This window comes from Cucumis melo, chromosome 3 (genome assembly GCF_025177605.1).
Source record: "Cucumis melo cultivar AY chromosome 3, USDA_Cmelo_AY_1.0, whole genome shotgun sequence".
Lineage (NCBI taxonomy): Eukaryota > Viridiplantae > Streptophyta > Magnoliopsida > Cucurbitales > Cucurbitaceae > Cucumis > Cucumis melo.
In genome coordinates, this window is record NC_066859.1 from 29,979,830 (window position 1) to 29,996,336 (window position 16,507).

At 34.3% G+C, this 16,507-nt stretch overlaps 3 protein-coding genes across 7 annotated transcripts; 1 reads left to right on the top strand and 2 right to left on the bottom strand.

The window, feature by feature from the left end:
* Positions 1 to 2,693: 2,693 nt before the first annotated feature.
* Positions 2,694 to 4,176, bottom strand: LOC103487839 (F-box/kelch-repeat protein At5g43190). The gene has a single exon (XM_008446337.3). It carries the CDS (start codon positions 4,070 to 4,072, stop codon positions 2,897 to 2,899), a length of 1,176 nt encoding a protein of 391 aa, XP_008444559.1. The 5' UTR covers positions 4,073 to 4,176; the 3' UTR covers positions 2,694 to 2,896.
* A 1,857-nt stretch (positions 4,177 to 6,033) lies between these two features.
* LOC103487838 (WD repeat-containing protein ATCSA-1-like) lies at positions 6,034 to 11,302 on the bottom strand. Of its 4 annotated transcripts, none has more exons than XM_008446335.3 (9): positions 10,778 to 11,302; positions 8,934 to 9,188; positions 8,705 to 8,864; positions 8,002 to 8,177; positions 7,673 to 7,916; positions 6,920 to 7,074; positions 6,744 to 6,833; positions 6,559 to 6,627; positions 6,034 to 6,442 (listed from the first exon to the last, which is right to left on the bottom strand). In XM_008446335.3, the coding sequence occupies exons 1-9, from the start codon at positions 10,925 to 10,927 to the stop codon at positions 6,401 to 6,403; spliced, it is 1,341 nt and encodes a 446-aa protein (XP_008444557.1). In that variant the 5' UTR covers positions 10,928 to 11,302; the 3' UTR covers positions 6,034 to 6,400. The 4 variants fall into 4 exon arrangements, with proteins under 4 accessions (XP_008444557.1, XP_008444553.1, XP_008444555.1 ...); XM_008446331.3 differs by having other exon boundaries at positions 6,034 to 6,453; positions 6,559 to 6,645; positions 10,778 to 11,270; XM_008446333.3 differs by having other exon boundaries at positions 6,559 to 6,645; positions 10,778 to 11,269.
* A 689-nt stretch (positions 11,303 to 11,991) lies between these two features.
* On the top strand, positions 11,992 to 15,565 carry LOC103487836 (DAR GTPase 2, mitochondrial). 2 transcript variants are annotated; one of them, XM_008446329.3, is made up of 8 exons: positions 11,992 to 12,194; positions 12,531 to 12,635; positions 13,059 to 13,136; positions 13,422 to 13,518; positions 13,690 to 13,760; positions 14,076 to 14,172; positions 14,379 to 14,554; positions 15,078 to 15,565. In XM_008446329.3, the coding sequence occupies exons 1-8, from the start codon at positions 12,027 to 12,029 to the stop codon at positions 15,330 to 15,332; spliced, it is 1,047 nt and encodes a 348-aa protein (XP_008444551.1). In that variant the 5' UTR covers positions 11,992 to 12,026; the 3' UTR covers positions 15,333 to 15,565. The 2 variants fall into 2 exon arrangements, with proteins under 2 accessions (XP_008444551.1, XP_008444550.1); XM_008446328.3 differs by having other exon boundaries at positions 11,993 to 12,194; positions 13,422 to 13,572.
* The last annotated feature ends 942 nt before the right edge of the window (positions 15,566 to 16,507 follow it).

The following is a 16,507-nucleotide window of genomic DNA, read 5'->3' on the forward strand; positions in this document are numbered from 1 at the left end:
TGATCAATATGGAAACCCTTGTGCAAGATAAGGTGTATGTATATATATATATATATATATATATATATATAATATTTGTGTTTGTTTCTTTGGACTTTGGAGAAGGGCCCACCATATTTAACTCAAATTAGTTTCCTATGGTTAAACGTATATGCAACAAGTTATATTAAAGTTGTCATTCTGATTCTTTAAAGTGGTCGGATTGTTGAATCTTCTGTAGTTTTATAAATTTTATATCTTTTTTGTGAAAGATACTCCTAGTCTCATTGTTTTGGTAAATATCTTTCATTGTTGTGAGATCCCTCGAGAGTAGAATAAAGTTGTCATAATTTAAGTTTTTAACAATCTTTGGGGTCTTTCTCGGATTTAGAAATAGAGTTTTCTTCTTCTTTTCTTTCTTCCACTTGTTTTCGAGGAGTGATGGTTTTATTTTTTGGTGGTTGTGTGCTTTGGTTCGAATACTTGTTATGTTTTTTTCTAAAAAAGAAAAAAAAAAAAAGCAATGTTTTTTTAGAACATGGACCAATCTTCGCTGGGCAGAAGCTGTTGGGCCTGACAGAAGTGAAAATGGGCCTTACTCCCCAATTTCAATTTGTTCAACTCTATTAAGTGTAGCCACTTTTGAATAGGTAAATAATTTGTCCATTAGCTTGTCTAGTAATTAGAATGGAGAGTAATTTTTAGAATAATTATTAACTATGCAGCAATATTTTTAAAAAATTGCAAATATAGCAAAATCTATCAGTGATAGACTTTTATTGTTGATAGACTCCTATGATTTATCAGTGATAGACTAACATTTGCTACGTAGTCTATCAGTAATAGATTCCTATCATCGATAGATTTTGACAAATTTTGTTATATTTGCAATTTTTTTAAAATGTTGCTATATACTTGATTATTTTGAATATAATTACTATATTTGCAACTATCCCTAATTTGTCAGATATATTTGATTTGATTTTTAATATTAATTTGATTTGACTCTATTGTTAATATTATTAATTTGAATTCGTCGTTATAAAACATAATTAATGTTGGTTAAGATTGAAATTTTCATTTTCGTTAATTTCGTTTGCATCATCGACTCATCTCACACGCTATAGTCCATTATTAGCACATCATAATGAACGATGTTGGAATCAAATTACTAATTTCAACCTTACAAGTTGTTGAAACCTTAGGTTTAAATTGATTCTTCAATATGCAAATTCATATCACATCACTTAAATGTTAGATTTAAAGTTTTTCCTTTTTGTAACCTCGACCCCACACCACCAATAACCAAAGTTTTTCTCGTTACTCATTTAGCTACTAAATAGTGGCCACCCTAGGATCACCTTGAAAATTTCACCCATAAATAGTTAAAAAAATTTAATGAATTCAAACTGATTATTTTCCATTGGAAATGGTTGGTTTTCATTTTTAAACGATAAGTAAAGTTGTGAAATCATAAAATTAATACATTATAAACTCCATGCTTCTTTAGTCGCACATTTCACGAACTCCTCTAATTCCGTCTTCTAGGAGCAAGTTGGGCATACGAAAATTTTCATCCAAAACGGTTGACTTTGAAAACGTGTTACCAATTCTTATTTAATTTGACAAGTAACGTCTTATCAAATTCAATAAGAGGACAAAGAATACGTGAAATAGGGACCCGCCAATGCCTTTTCTTATAAAGTGTATTATTTATTTGTTTTCGAGAAAAAGGCTTCGAAAGTATCATTTGCCGTAAAGTTTGTGGAGGTGAGGCAATAAATTAAACAGATGAAGGAAGGTCCAGGTTATAAAAGACAAATTTGTCACATTGTGGATGTTTGCATTAATTGTATATTTGAGCCACAATAATTATTTGATAAATTTAAGGGCACAAATATTTATTCTATTACTGCTTCTATTCTAGAGTTTCATGCGTCCGGATTTGTATTACTTTAAAATGAGTTGGATCTGGATCTTTTTTATGAGTAAATTTATGGCTAATGAAAGTTGATATATGATACAAAAGAAAAGAAAAGGCATGTGCAAATATAAGTTTATGTACAAGTGTGTAATTTAGATTGAATCATTTGACTTTTTCACTATAGGTGTCACAAAGTGAACACCCAAGTCAGCAACTTGTATCCTCAATTATTTTCTGGGAAGTCAAAGCGGCAAATTGCATCAGATGGAACCTCAAAAAGCTACGGAAAGAGTATGATGCCGATGCTAAATGGGTTTATGAGGATCCCTTCTTCTTGGTAAAATCAAAGCACCTCAAGGCTAATTCTAAAATCCAAACAAGCATTCGATCCCACAATCTAACAAGGGATTTTTGTAAGCTTTTTTATGGTTAACAATTAACCTGCAAAAGTCTGAAATCAGACCTTCTATTTATGTCAGTCAAAGCACACTATTCCTCTTGGTTTTATGTTTAACGACTCCCCCACATATTATAACATATTGCCTAAGGGATGGTCGTGTTTATCGTAACCCTAATGCAATTGTATCTCTATCTAGCTTCATTTTTCTCTATGTATATAGGGTGAGAAAAATGAAGGTCATAAAAGAGATAGCCATCATGGCTATGACGAGCATTTTCATCTCTAACATCGTACGAGTGAACTCTGACCTACGCAGAAAGAGGTTTGGATGAATACCTCGAGTCATATGTATAAAAAAATTAACAAATAAAAACAAGGTTCGGGCGGGCATTTCATCTAAGGCAATAGATGGGTTAATTTTCTATTGTCAATTGGTTTGAGATGAACATGATGTTCTCTCTAGTATGGATGTGTCTTTAAAAACAAGGCTTAGCTCTGGCAATCAAGAGCTCCCTAAGAGGCATTTCTACAAACATATAACAGCGGAACTGACCAAAGCAAGAAGTAAGAACAAAACGAAAGAGTGAAACAGGTTAGGCAGATGCGTACAGTTCTGGCACAAAAGAAAACCATCTGAAACCACAGCTCCATCTCTCCGGTACAGAAGGACATTTGGGAAGCCAATGCCAAGATCTCCTGCAAATTTTGTAATACAAAATCTCCGGCCAAGTGTAGCAACAAAGGCAGATGGTTCCCTGATGCCAAAAACAATAAACATGCTCGTAATTGTGGTAGCAAATCGACATGAACTTCTTACAAATCATTTGTGGTACACTTTCAACTTCCACCCAATTTCCCTGTTCCGAGAATTCCCATAATCTCAAGTTCCTCGAGATCCCATTCCTTCCTGTTCCACCGATCATATACAGTTTCCTATCTCCATCGCTCACTAATCTAACAAACGTGAGCTCCTCGGGCATTACAATATCGGTTTGCTCCCACTCGCCATTATCCAAATCGAAGGAAATAATAGAAAATGGCTCTGGCGTAACAAAATACAATCGGCCGTTATAGTAAGCAGCTTCTTGGCGATGATTATCTCCAAGAATCGACTCGAAATTGTCGAATCTTCGCCAGGAATGATTTCGGGAATCGAATACCAAAGCGGAGTCGAAGAAGAGCGTGAAAATCTTGTACCCTAGGGGTACGGAAACCAACGTGAGAAGCTCAAATGCGAATGGATGATAGGGAAATTCAATCAGCCTTGAAGATTTGGTCAAGAAATTGCAGACGAGGAAGGAACCGGAATGGCGAAGAGAAAAGCAAACGAGTCCATTGGCGGTGGAAAGAAGAGCAGTAGAAGGACTAGAGGAAAGAAGCGAAACGGAAAGAGAAAGTGGGAAGCTCCGCCAAGTGCCGCGAGCAGAGTCGTACAGGGGGAACTGACTGAAACATTGAGGATGTGCCAGCAAGAGGAAGGAAGAGAAAGAGGAATCAGAATGCTTGGAGACGAAGGAAGGAGAATACAAGAGAGAATCGAAATGCTTGCAAGTGGATCTTAGGTTGAAATAAGTTCTGAGAGAGAGAAAAGAGAGTACGTGATCGAGAAGTTCCGGTGGTAGTCTGCTCCAGATTCCGGGATCCATTTCCAGCGACGGAGGAGAGGCAGCTGGAGAAGAAGGAACAGCTTTGGGCTTGGCGGTGGGGACGGTGAGTCCGCTGAGCTTGGAAAGACATTTGAAGCTCTTCGACTTTTCTCTCAGTTTCATATCTGAATTCTGAAAAAACAGAGTAACGGAAATTAGATATATAGAAGAAAAGGAAGACGAAGACGAAGACGAAGACGGCAAAGATCACCACAACTATTTAAATCTTTACCTTCAACTTTAGATATATCATAAATTTCCAACTTTTTCGGATTTAAATATCTTTTTGGGTTTAGGGTATTTTAGTAGTTTCTTCCATTCTATTTTTTTTTATATATATAATTTTATTTTGTGTATTTTCAATAAAAGTTAATTTTGTTTGTTTATGATTGATTTTTCCATAATTTTGTTTTATATTTTAAAGGAAGGGTTAGTATGTATAGAATATCTTTGTTTCATTCATAATTAAAAAATATTCTAATTATGTCAATAGGAATAATTGATAGCAAAATTTGTCGAAATCTATTAATGATAAAAGTAGACTACGTCGAAAATATTCCTTTTTTTCCAGTTTGTAGATCAAGATATATTTATAAATACTTTTAGAAATTTTGTTGTTTAAAATAATTTTTTAATATTTAAACTTACGTTTCAAATGCAATTCTCGTACCGATAAAAATTTATCTTAAAATTTTAAATATTTGAGGACCACTCTCATACATATCTTGAAAGCTACAACTTTTGTCATATAAATCTTTTAACAAATATGTATACAATCATACAAGTCTTACCATCCATTCCAATTATACAAAGTTGTTACTTATGCTATTTAATAAAAAAAAAAAAAACATTTTCACCTTTCATAACAAAATTTGAAAATTGTGCTAAACACGCGTTTTAGATGTACGTACAAATTTTAGTAAAATAAATTAGATTTAATATGATAATGATTGAAATAAATTCAAAGTTAGATGTTTGATCTCATTCATCCCATATTGCTAGAAAAAAAAAAAAAAAAAAACTCAAGGTTCTTCTCTTGAAATAGTGTCCTGAGTTTTTTTTTTTTTTTTTTTTTCATTTCAAAAATCCAATTAAAAATAGAGAAAGTCCAAGTCAAAGTTATGCATAATCAATTTATAAAATATGTATTAATTTTGTTAGCGGTCGCAACACAACTACTTTTCTCATTAATCTTGATTCAAGATCCTGCCATCTTAAATTAAACGTCTCCCATGATTCTCTTTTCGATTATAGGTAGACTTGGCTCTCTAAGCACCAACATATTTTATTTTTTATCCCGAATTCTTCAAAAGTCCATTGAAAAGTTGATTTTGTATGGTAGTCAGGTTTTGGTGTTTTCCATTTACCCCAGGTTTTGTATGGTAGCCAGTTTCTGAATTGTGAGGCACGTGGCGATTTGTTGAGTAAGTCAAATTATTGGGTTAATTGGAGTTAGTTTGCAACAAATGGAATGGGTCTGAAACCTACCTGTTTGTACATCGTGATCGTGATATACATATATTTGGTCAATTGTTTCCCTTTCGGTCGTAGAATTATTTATTAAACATAAGCAGAAATCCCCATGCCTATGAGCTGATCGCGAAGGCTGCCCTCTAATTAAATTCCACATCTAGTCTTGACCTTCAATCTAATAATTTCCTTTTAATAACGATTGTCTTTGATCTCAATGTGGGAGAAAACGATGATAATCTTATATGATATATTAGAAAGAGTTTAAATTTCTTGAAACCATTTTTTGTCATTTCAAAAATCACCAGTGACATAATTTTTATATTTCAAAACCAAATGTGGTGATATGAAAATTGTAAAATTAAATATTAAGTAAAATTAAGAATATGTTTCATAATAATTATGAATATATGACAAAATAACAATTTCAAAATCATCCGGAAATTGTCAAGTTTGTACTTCACAACAAGAAAACTTGTTCTCATTATTAGTTTGAATATTTAATTAATACAGCTAAAAGCATTTAGGATCATAATATTATAAATTATATTTTCCCCTCAATATATTTCTTTAAAATGTATATATAAAAAATAAAAATAAAAAGCTGGTCAAAATTATAATCCACAAAGTTTTAACTTTTTCCAAATCATGACTAAAATTCTAGAACAAACAAAAGTTTTCAGTCGTAAGGATCGCGAATCCAAAGACACTATAACAAAGTCACCAAACTCACGATAAAAAGCTACAAATCAAACCCAAGATGCCCGTAGGCTTGCAGCATAACATGTTTATTGCTAAATGGACATGGCGTGGACTTCTTCCAAGTCCACGCTATGGTATACTGCACGTCCTAATTGATAGTTTGAAAGAGAAAGGGCAGAATCCTTGAAAGATGAAACACATCTAGACAGTTATGTACATGGTGAGCAGAGTCTCGTGGTTGGAATCACCATTGAGACCAAACTTCCTTGTTGACGACAATCAGTCGCTCCAGTTATCCTTGTCTGCAGTCGATTCCCAATCCTGCGAGTCCACTGAAATGGAATAAGCTACCAGGGTAACTTCAATGGTATTAATGGAAAAATAGGCAAGTAGAGTCAAATTAATTCCAGGAATAGGCATGAGTTTAGAAGGTGTACCAGTTCGGTAGAGTTTCGGGATGGTGACCAGACAAGAATCTGCCTATCGTTGCCACCAGTGTACAGTTCCTGAGGTACATTGCAAAACTTTGAAGCAACTTTCATTTATTCCATCATTATACTTTTCAAATTCAGTTGAACCAACCCAACTGGCAGGAGCTTGTGGTTGAGAGAAATCGTCTTACCTGATCCGGGAAATTATACCAGCAACAGTTCACACCTTCATAGTGGCCGCTTAATGTCAGGGATGTCTTCCCTGTCCACATATCAAATGCCTAAAAGTTCAAGGAGTCAACTAGATTTTACACGCAAGTTGTGTACACACAGAAACAAACTCAAAAGTATATGTAGAAGGATGTACTTTAACAGTCGCCATGCATGGGGCAAATACAAGGGATGAATCCTGAGATGTGGCTAATTGCAATGGTTTATTGGTCTGTAACCGCATGGTTTCGAAATTCACAAGTGTATTGCACCCGGATTCAACATCCCACAACTTTAACCTTGAATCAGAACCTGAAAACAAAATCCAGATTTTACATCTGATCATAATCTCTCACACAGCATAACATGGCAACGTCAACCGATTGTGGAAAAAAAAAACTAATTAAAATATTCTTAAGAAGATGACATTGCTGATTAATTGGCGTCAATAAATTAATTATATCACAGCAGATAGAGGTAGAGGGTGTATTAAAAAATTCGATTCACCAACCATCATGAATTTTCAGAACAGAATAAAGATTAACACAGATGTTGCTGTTGAATTGATGTTACAACATACCTAACACTAACAGCATCATTATCACCAAGAAGTAGGGTACATGACTACCATATATAAAAGAATTTTTAAAATACTGATCATTTTCTTATCACAATGGTATCTTCCTTTTCAATTTAAAAAACAATAATTATAATGACAATCTCATTTTAAATTCCCCTCGTGCTAATCAATTAACTATTTTTTTCCTCCATCTAGGCATGATGTCGTGCAGCTGCATTCATGAGGAAATCATGCCTTATTATAGATTATTTAATTCCAAACGAAGACGTGAATATAATACAACTAAACCATACTTAATTGGATTGGAAAGAGTTGAGAGGGTAACTCAACCTGCACTGAGTAGGTACATGCCATCTCCGGTTACTTTTAATCCAGTAACAGCACCATAGTGGGAAACTGATCGATCCTGACCAGACAAAAGCCCTGGGTGTAACCTCTGCCTTGTGGATCCCTTAGCTGGCAGTTTACCTGTCGATGATGGCTTTGTTGCATTTCCATTGCCTAGTTTCTTATGAGGTATACGAGATTTCATATTTGGACCCTGGCTGGCCAAGAGAGACTTAGATGTTGAGAGCTGAGAAAGAGTAACACGAAATCTGTTAATTTACAAACAAAATAACTGGTGGATACGGTGAGAGCCAAACTAAGCAAAGGGGGACCTTATTTGCAGTCCATCCAGAAATGGGGGGACGTCTCCCAAGCTGCGATTGAGACTGATCTAGAACACGAAAGCATCCAGCTCGTCTGATGTCCCAAAAGCGTATAGCTCCATCACATCCTCCAGTAATCAAAACCCACTCGCTAGAAGCAGACCATTCCACACTCATTACACCATCTATAAATCAATAATATAAACATTAATGTCAATAGCTATAGGCTTACAAAGATACGTAGGCGAAACTTTAAACACATGTCAACTGGATGAATGAATTTCATAATACAATCAGGTGTCACAAATTGTAAGATGAATATAATACTAGATAATGGAAACGAAAAATTAGAAGGCAACGGACATAGATCACTGTTCAATACCACTGTACTACCTCAATTTTTATCACTTCCATAGAAGTAGGGTGAAGATAAGATGTAGCTGTTTCATCTTTGTTTCATTACATTCTACTTATGTTGTCCAGGAAACCAGCGGAAAGTTGGATCACAAATTGTATTCAGTTCTATTTCTGAAGCCTAACTCAGAACGTTTTTTCAAAGTCAAACCAGAATAGGCACAGGCACATGCTAGTCATAACTAGAAAGAAAGAGTTATGGTTGCTGGTTTCTAATCTTGTCATATATTTAGGTATTTTAATTCAGATAACTTAAACAGAGCGATATCTCCATTTGGATTGATAATCATAACCATACCACGATGTCCAGATAATGTGTGAGAAAATGCTCCAGAAGAAATATCACAAAGGCGAACTTGGACATCTTCTGTTCCAGCAGCAATCAGCATGTGCGATGTTGCCAAAGAGGACATGGCCGTCCTATAAACTTTTCCAGGCAATTTAAAATTCACCACCACCTACAAGATGGAGATATTAGTTTTTAACAAAAGTTGCCATGTAAAACCCACGACCTCTAAGTTACCTACCTGAGTTGTATTTGTGTCCCAGACATTAATGTGATGATCAAATGAGCCGGTGACAAACAATCCAGTATCGACGGGATACCATATAGCTGAGGATATTGCATATTTATGTCCATGTTCATGCTGCTTATCAACTGCAAAAATGCATTGGTGTTTTGCAATGAGACCCTCAGAATGAGTCGCACGTTGAATATCAAAAACAGCAGCTGATGCATCTGAAGCTCCAGATAACAAATATCTCCCCTCTGTCAAATCAACCTGATTTCATGACCCAGAATGTCGGTGCTAGTTTTTCTTATTAGTTTTATAAGCATGTTATGAAATTTGAACAGATATACCTACTAAAGAATAAAATCAAACAAAAATCAAGCCAATAACATTCAAACGCTCAATTAGCTCTACAACACCGAACTTTTTTTCTAATAACCACAAGTGTTCAAGCCAACTTACATGCGCCTCGACTACTCTCAGGCACAATGTGCTTGGCTCTACAATATTTGACGTCAAGAACTCATAGAATATTCATATACCACGAGCCACCATGGTTTAAACCCATGACCTCAAAGACCATCTAAATAAATATAAAATATATCAATAGAAATCAACAGAACCAGAATTATATTTAAAAAAACACAAATGCCAATCAGATAAAATGCTTACTAAAGATTGCTCTTTATGGCATCTGTTTGAAAATTTTCCTTCCTATGCATGACATATACTGAAATCAAGATTAAGAAAAAGTACAACATTAAGCTAATTCAGCAGGGTAAATGAAAAATAGAAAATATTATTACTCCAGTAACCTATATGATACAACAAATTGAGTTCATATTTTCATTGGAGTACCAGAAGAGATTTAAAGTTCCTCCATAGAGTTATCCTTTGTAGTTCTCCATCTGGTTCGTGACAGAACCAGTTTTTTAACTGTTTTCTAAAAAGTAAACAACTAAGTCCAATTACAAACTCCAAAGCTTCAGAAAGTTCCAAATGAAAAATTCTTTACATTCAGCATTCGACAGAGGGCATCCCAACTTCTGACATTGGCTTAGGAGAACAGAATCAAGAATATAAAGTCCTACAACAAACTACCATATTAAGACCTTATTAAGAACTTTAAGTGTTTGCCACCATTTCGGGAAGATTTTATTACAATTCTTATTTTCCGAACATTTTTATGTATTTCGGCTGCTTGTAATCCTTACTTTCTGTTATATTAATTTACCTTTCATATGCTGCCATTTTTGTTGATTTGGTACAAAATTGTCTATTAAATACAGTTTGTTTCCATCCATCTTGGCTCATTCGCCGTTTTCTGACTTCTTTTGTTCTCTCTTCTGTCTCGAGCTTCATGGCATCATATATCCTTATCTACTTCTCAAAAAAAGAGAGAGAGAGAACAGTGGCTAATTTCCCGTGTGGTTTTCATCTTCCGCCGACAACATCAAATTCCGACTACACTGTTAGAACCTAGAATTCCAGCTACACATGTTTGAAGCTTTTAGGTTTCTGTTGTAGGCCACAATACTAAATGAAAATCCACAACCAAACTTCCCTTTTCCTTTTTCGCACTGTGCAACTTACAAAAATGAATGACAATCGAAGAGCATGACTAATCATGACAAACGTTCGATTACAAGCAGAAATAGGCAATTTACTACCCACTAATAACAACGTATAAATAACACCCCAAAAGAATTCGACATGGCCAAAACTACCATAGTCTAGCGACGAGAAGATCTATTCTAACCACAAAGAAAGTATAATCGAACAAATTCGAACTTCATTCACTTGAATCCATTAAAATCCAAAATGTTTGAAAATGTGATAAGAAATGGATCCATGATTACCTGAAGTGAGTTGACGGAACCTCTATGGGGAGAGACAATATCCTTGTGATTGGAAAGTTGCAGAGAGCTGGTTCGATCGGATTTAACACGATTTGCGAAAGAATTTGGGCGGAGTTTTCCCGCTTCTCTATCTCTAATATCCTTCCACATTCTCCAAGCATCTTTGCCCTCATGCAAAAACGCTGTATCTTCCTCTCTGTCTCTATCTATTTTCTGCAACAGTATCTTCCCCACTTGATTCCTTCAAACACAGAGCGTTGGAAAGCTATGAAGTTCAAAGATATATAAGTGCTCTGCAACCCCAATTCGGAGGTCACCAATTGAAGCTTCTTCTTCAAGTTTATTCTCCTCCCACCCACTGTTCCTCTTTCCTTCCGCTTGATCCGGTGCTCGCTCTGTTCCTTAATCCTCCTTTCGTTATCTCTCCCCCTCTCTCAATTATTATTGGGACTTCTTCGGAGAGAAGAAAGATGATCGGTTTGGGCTTCCATGTGATTAGGGCTACCAAATCCAAAACTTCAGAGACGTTTTGGCCCAACTTCCACTAAACCTTCCAACATCCAACTCACCTTTGTATTAATCTTACAAACGTAAACAAACCATCAACCGACCGTTTCTCTAGCCCTAAATTAGTTGTAACAGTCGCGGATTCTTGTAATTTCAGTATGTTTGTTATAATAATTTTTATAATTCAACCATAATATACTTCCAACGGTACAAATGTAGCCAATTTATATAATTTCATTTTTAAAAAATTGGGTGCTCTCTTTTTTCAGAATGTATCTAAGTATAGTCCAATAAAATGTTGTCACGTGACATTTTTATTCCTTTTCATTGTATTTGAAAAATATTTTCACCTTAGACATGTGGCTTCAAATACAAAATAAAAATTCATGTCAAGTTATAAATCAACAACCGTTTAAGCGAAAGGATTGATTTTCAACTAAAAGAATTGTGATGCTAATATAAATATTATATGAATTAGGGATTATGATTTGAATTTTTTTATAATCTTGTCCTCTAGTTTAATCATGGTTATGATTTTTTTTTTTTTTACATATACACAATTTTCTTATTGATGATCTTTTTATGTGATTTTTCGACCGTTCACAGTCTATAAAAACCAAGACGTTCGGTTCGATTTTTTATTTTACTCAAAATCGGATCGAACCGAACCGAAATTCCACTCCGCGAAAAGACTATACAACATTTCGCGTTTACTCGATCGATTTAAAGTTTTGGAGCCAAAATGGCCGCGGCAACGTTGATGAGAAAAATTGGTACGGCTATTAACGAACTGGCTGCCGGAAATCGCATCTCCAGCGGATGGTACGATGCTCACATGGCGGCCGCTTCTCGGGCTGTCGCCGAACGAATTCCACTAGTCGATTTTGTTCTTGAAGTCAGAGATGCTAGGGTATGCAATCTCCTACTGTCGCTTACTCCCTTTCATTGCATAGTGTTTAATTTCGTGCCGGCGCTTCATCTGTTCGTTGCTTTTCCAGTTCGTAGTGTGTTCAATTCGTAGCTTTAGTCTATTTCTCGCTACCTCTTTTGTTTCAATATTTTCGGAAACCTAGATTTGTTTATTCCTAAATGTGGTGGTTCGGTTCGTCTTCGATACAATAATCTAGGAACATTGACGCTGTAACGAACATGGAGGATTGCTATTTTTCTGAAGGAGGGAAAGCATCGCTTAAATGTTTGATTATTTCTCTGTGTTATTGCTTGTTTTATTTTGTTTTGTTTCCAGATTCCAATGTCATCTGAGTATGAAATGATGAAAAACCATCCACCATCATCGAAACGAATCATTGTATTGAACAAGACAGACCTGGCGGATCAATTACAAACAGAGGTTAGGAAGTCTGCCTCCTAGTTTCTTGATTGAACATAACAACGACAATTTTGTGGGATATTTCGGGAGAGAAGAGAGAAGAACGTAAAATATGGATGGAATATCTGTGGGATGGAATTTATTGTTTGCCCTTGGACCAGGGGTTTCATCATTTTCCATTGTTGTGACTTTCAAATATCTGAGAGATTTTCCCCTTTCGGTTTAAATTGGATCCACAGTCATCTACTTGACCTTGCAATTATATTTGGATAGAATGTTTATTTGTTTCTTATAAAAAGAAGGAATTATATTACAGTATGAAAGTGTTTTTTACTTGGCTATCATTTATAATGTAACCTATTCTATTAAAATTTGAATTATATATAAAATGACTTATCAGTCAGTATTTATTGTTTCTCATGTTTATACTTCACCTATGAATAGGTCTGGACTCGGTATTTTGAAGACCACAACTGCATCTCTTATTGCGTTAATTCCCATAATAAAGAGAATATTAGGGAGGTAAGGAACTTAGATGTAATATTTTTGGGTTTATTACGCTTTCTTTCTGGCCTAGAAAGGCTGCTGATTATAGTCTGTAAGATGTTTTGGCAATATATGTGTTTTTTCTCTCATAGTGCTTTTCTTGTACAATTAAGTGCCAACTAAATGTAGTTTATATATCCCACTTTGCAACTGATACTTTCTCTCCAGGGGACAACCCGTTAGTTATTTGATCTTTTTACCTGGCGAAATTTATTTTTGTATAACTGTGATTTGTGAGTGACAATGTTTCACTTCATACAGTTCCTGAATTTTCTTCAATCTAGAGTTAGAGAATTGAAGAGAAGTGGTCATTCCAGCCATGCCACCACGATGATGCTGGTTGGAATTCCAAATGTTGGTAAGTCGGCCCTTGCCAACTCTTTACATCAAATCGGGAGAATTAGTGCTGCAGGTATGCAGTTTTCTTGAGCTGTTGATCCTGGGATTGTTTGGACTAATAGTTGTTGTTATTTATCTAATTAAAAAGAATTTCTATTTGTGACATTTTGAAGAACTGCTCACCTCACAGAAAAAGGAAAGTTGAAGCATGCTGTAGTGAGTTCACAGCCCGGTGAAACAAAAAATATCAGCAGCTTGAAGGTTTGTTATTTGTTTCCTCGACGTTGTAGTTGGTGGTGAAGTTGTCTTACTATCTTGGGTTTACAGACTCAGCTGTTAAGGCGTTTATTTAAATTTTTACATTAGCTTATTTCGGGTGAAGAATGGTTTAAAAGGGTCGGTGTTGTTCGATTTTCTAATTGTGGGTAGCCAAGAAAAAATCGCAAATGGAACTATGGTCAAGAATATCATCTATCCCTTGCAGGAGCAAAGATAATATGTACTATTATCTTCTATAAGATTTTAATTTTTTTTTTTTTTTTTTTTTTTTTTTTTTTGAGTTGCTTTGAACTACAGATAGCTAGTCATCCCAATGTTTATGTATTAGACACCCCAGGCATTTTTCCTCCCAAGATTGACAACATAGAGGTCTGTTCCAAGCTTGCTTTAACAGGTATAATATTCTGCATCCAATTCATCCATCTTTATTTCTTAAATTGATTAAGCCAGTGAAAGATACTGAAACATACGTATCAAGTGGTAAACATAATTGTGTGTTTTTTTTTCTAGTCTTACAACGTTTGTGCTAGTTCATAGACTGTGAAGTTGATTGAGAATCTTGAAACTGTTTAACTTCGTTGTTTTGCCTTCAAACTGTAGGGGCAATTAGAGACATCTTAGTCGGGGAACATGTAATTGTTCAGTACCTTTTAACTATTGTCAACTCGAGTGTTAAATATAAGAAGTGGGCAAATTTGTCTGCCAGTTCGTTGGAGTGTTCAACTCCCTCAAGTTTAGAGAAACAGAAAAGGAGGTATCCATCCGATCACACGCAGGTATAAGGCATTATATTTCATCTAAAAGCATTATATATGCATATGATTCTCTTTTTCATCCGTCTGATCACACGCAGTTATAAGGCATTATATGGTTCTCTTCTTCATCTAAAATCATTATGTATGTATACTAGACCTAATTAATGCACGTTTATTTGGCAACTAAAGTCTTTGTAGATGTCTTTAGTTTTCACATTTTCTTTATCTATTATTAGAGAGTATTATAGACAGGACACATGGTTGTCACACCAGTGATATGCTTATTCTATGTATTAGAAGTAACTGTAAGTTTAACACAAGAGTGGTACAAACTTACATTTAGTAATTTACCATCGGATGTTAAAACTCCCGGTGGGTTAAATAGCCCTAGAGTAGGCTTCATACTGTAGGACTGATTGGATAGACTTTTCGAAGTGCTTAAAAACACTTGTACCTAAAACAGGACCTACATACATTTCAATTTAATGGAACTGTTAGTAAAAATGTCACTTGAGCGAAATGATATAGTTGGCTGTGGATGCAGGACATTATTGTAAATGAAGTTCGTAGAAGTCTCTTCGAGACTAGATCATCTTTTGATGGCAATTTGGAGGATGAAAAGGACATGGGAAGTCTTATTGAGACACAATTACATACTCTGCATAAAGCTTTACACGTTCCTATGGATTTTTGCAATAGTACTACTATCAAGGTTGCTTCAAAACTTCTAAATCTTTATCGTACAGGAAGGTTGGGTCGTTATACACTTGATTCATTGCCACTTGTTAATACACAGTGAGCAAAGTCATTACAACTTTGAAGTATTTTTAACCTTTTTAGATTAAATTATAAATTTCGTTCTTATAACTAGAAAAAATTAAAATCGGGTTTTATGATTTATAATTAGAATTGAATCCCCATTATTTGATAAAAACAGTCCACATGGTTAAAGTATGGGGATTATCCATGAGATTCTCTAACATTATGAACTAAATTATTACTCTTAAATTTATAGAATTCTAATTTTTTCTTTCCAAGTTTTTAACCAACTCATTTTTTTTCCCCTTAAATTTTAGATATAAGATTTTATTACCATCATTATTCATAGGTGCTGCACCATTCTTAAATGTGCCTTGAAATATATGAAGTTCTGGAAAGCGGGATGAAAAATGTTAACACGAAATATATAAAGAAAATTGGTAAAAGTATCAATTTAATTGTGTCGTGCCTAACTGGCCAAAATTATTTCATTTAAATGCAAATCATCTACGCACTAAAAAATTGGAAGTCATCCAATTTGATTCTTTAAAAAATATCAAGTCATCTTTGCATTAAATAATTTAGGTGTTTTCTCATCTCTTAACCACACACAAATATAATTAAAACTTTTAAATGGTAAAGAGATTGGTGCAAAGATGCATTTATTTATTAACCGTAGGATATATAGTTTTGTTGAAAGTGTCAACCAAAGAAATGAATTTACCTATAAGAAAACCTATAAAGATAAAGGCTCTCTTTGGTGTTGGGTTGAAAATACTGTATTGCAGGAAAAAAGAAAACAATTTTCATGATTATAAAATCAGTCTCGTTCTATAATAAATGACAGCTAAATTTAGAATCAATCCAGAAATGAAAACTATTGGTTGTAAAAAAAATTAATTATGAATTGTATCATTAAATTAAATCATAGATTTTGTTATATTTACAATTTTTAAAAGTTAATATATACTTAATTATTATTCCTAAGTTGCTTCAAATGATAGACGTTTGATTGATTTATCTCTTTGTAATAGATATGATATTTTACTATATTTTTTACTATCTTTTTATGGAAAGCCGTAAAAAAATAGAATCTTTAATAAAATATTTATCCTTTGTATAAAAATTAGGTATTATAAATTTTGCCTATTTTAGCTTATGGTTTTGTTAGGTTATTTCGAAATTTTGTCATAAGAATATTGTAGTTTTTATTGT

Bases quoted from the DNA above. Each gene is read 5' to 3' on its own strand.
- LOC103487839 (XM_008446337.3), bottom strand. From the start codon at position 4,072: ATGAAACTGAGAGAAAAGTCGAAGAGCTTCAAATGTCTTTCCAAGCTC.
- LOC103487838 (XM_008446331.3), bottom strand. From the start codon at position 10,927: ATGTGGAAGGATATTAGAGATAGAGAAGCGGGAAAACTCCGCCCAAAT. The intron at 8,178-8,704 runs GTATGGTTATGA...ATTGATTTATAG, and splicing joins CACATTATCTGGACATCGTG to ATGGTGTAATGAGTGTGGAA. The intron at 7,075-7,672 runs GTTGAGTTACCC...TTTTGTTTTCAG, and splicing joins CATGTACCTACTCAGTGCAG to GTTCTGATTCAAGGTTAAAG.
- LOC103487836 (XM_008446328.3), top strand. From the start codon at position 12,027: ATGGCCGCGGCAACGTTGATGAGAAAAATTGGTACGGCTATTAACGAA. The intron at 12,195-12,530 runs GTATGCAATCTC...TTTTGTTTCCAG, and splicing joins TTGAAGTCAGAGATGCTAGG to ATTCCAATGTCATCTGAGTA. The intron at 13,761-14,075 runs GTTTGTTATTTG...TTTGAACTACAG, and splicing joins AAAATATCAGCAGCTTGAAG to ATAGCTAGTCATCCCAATGT.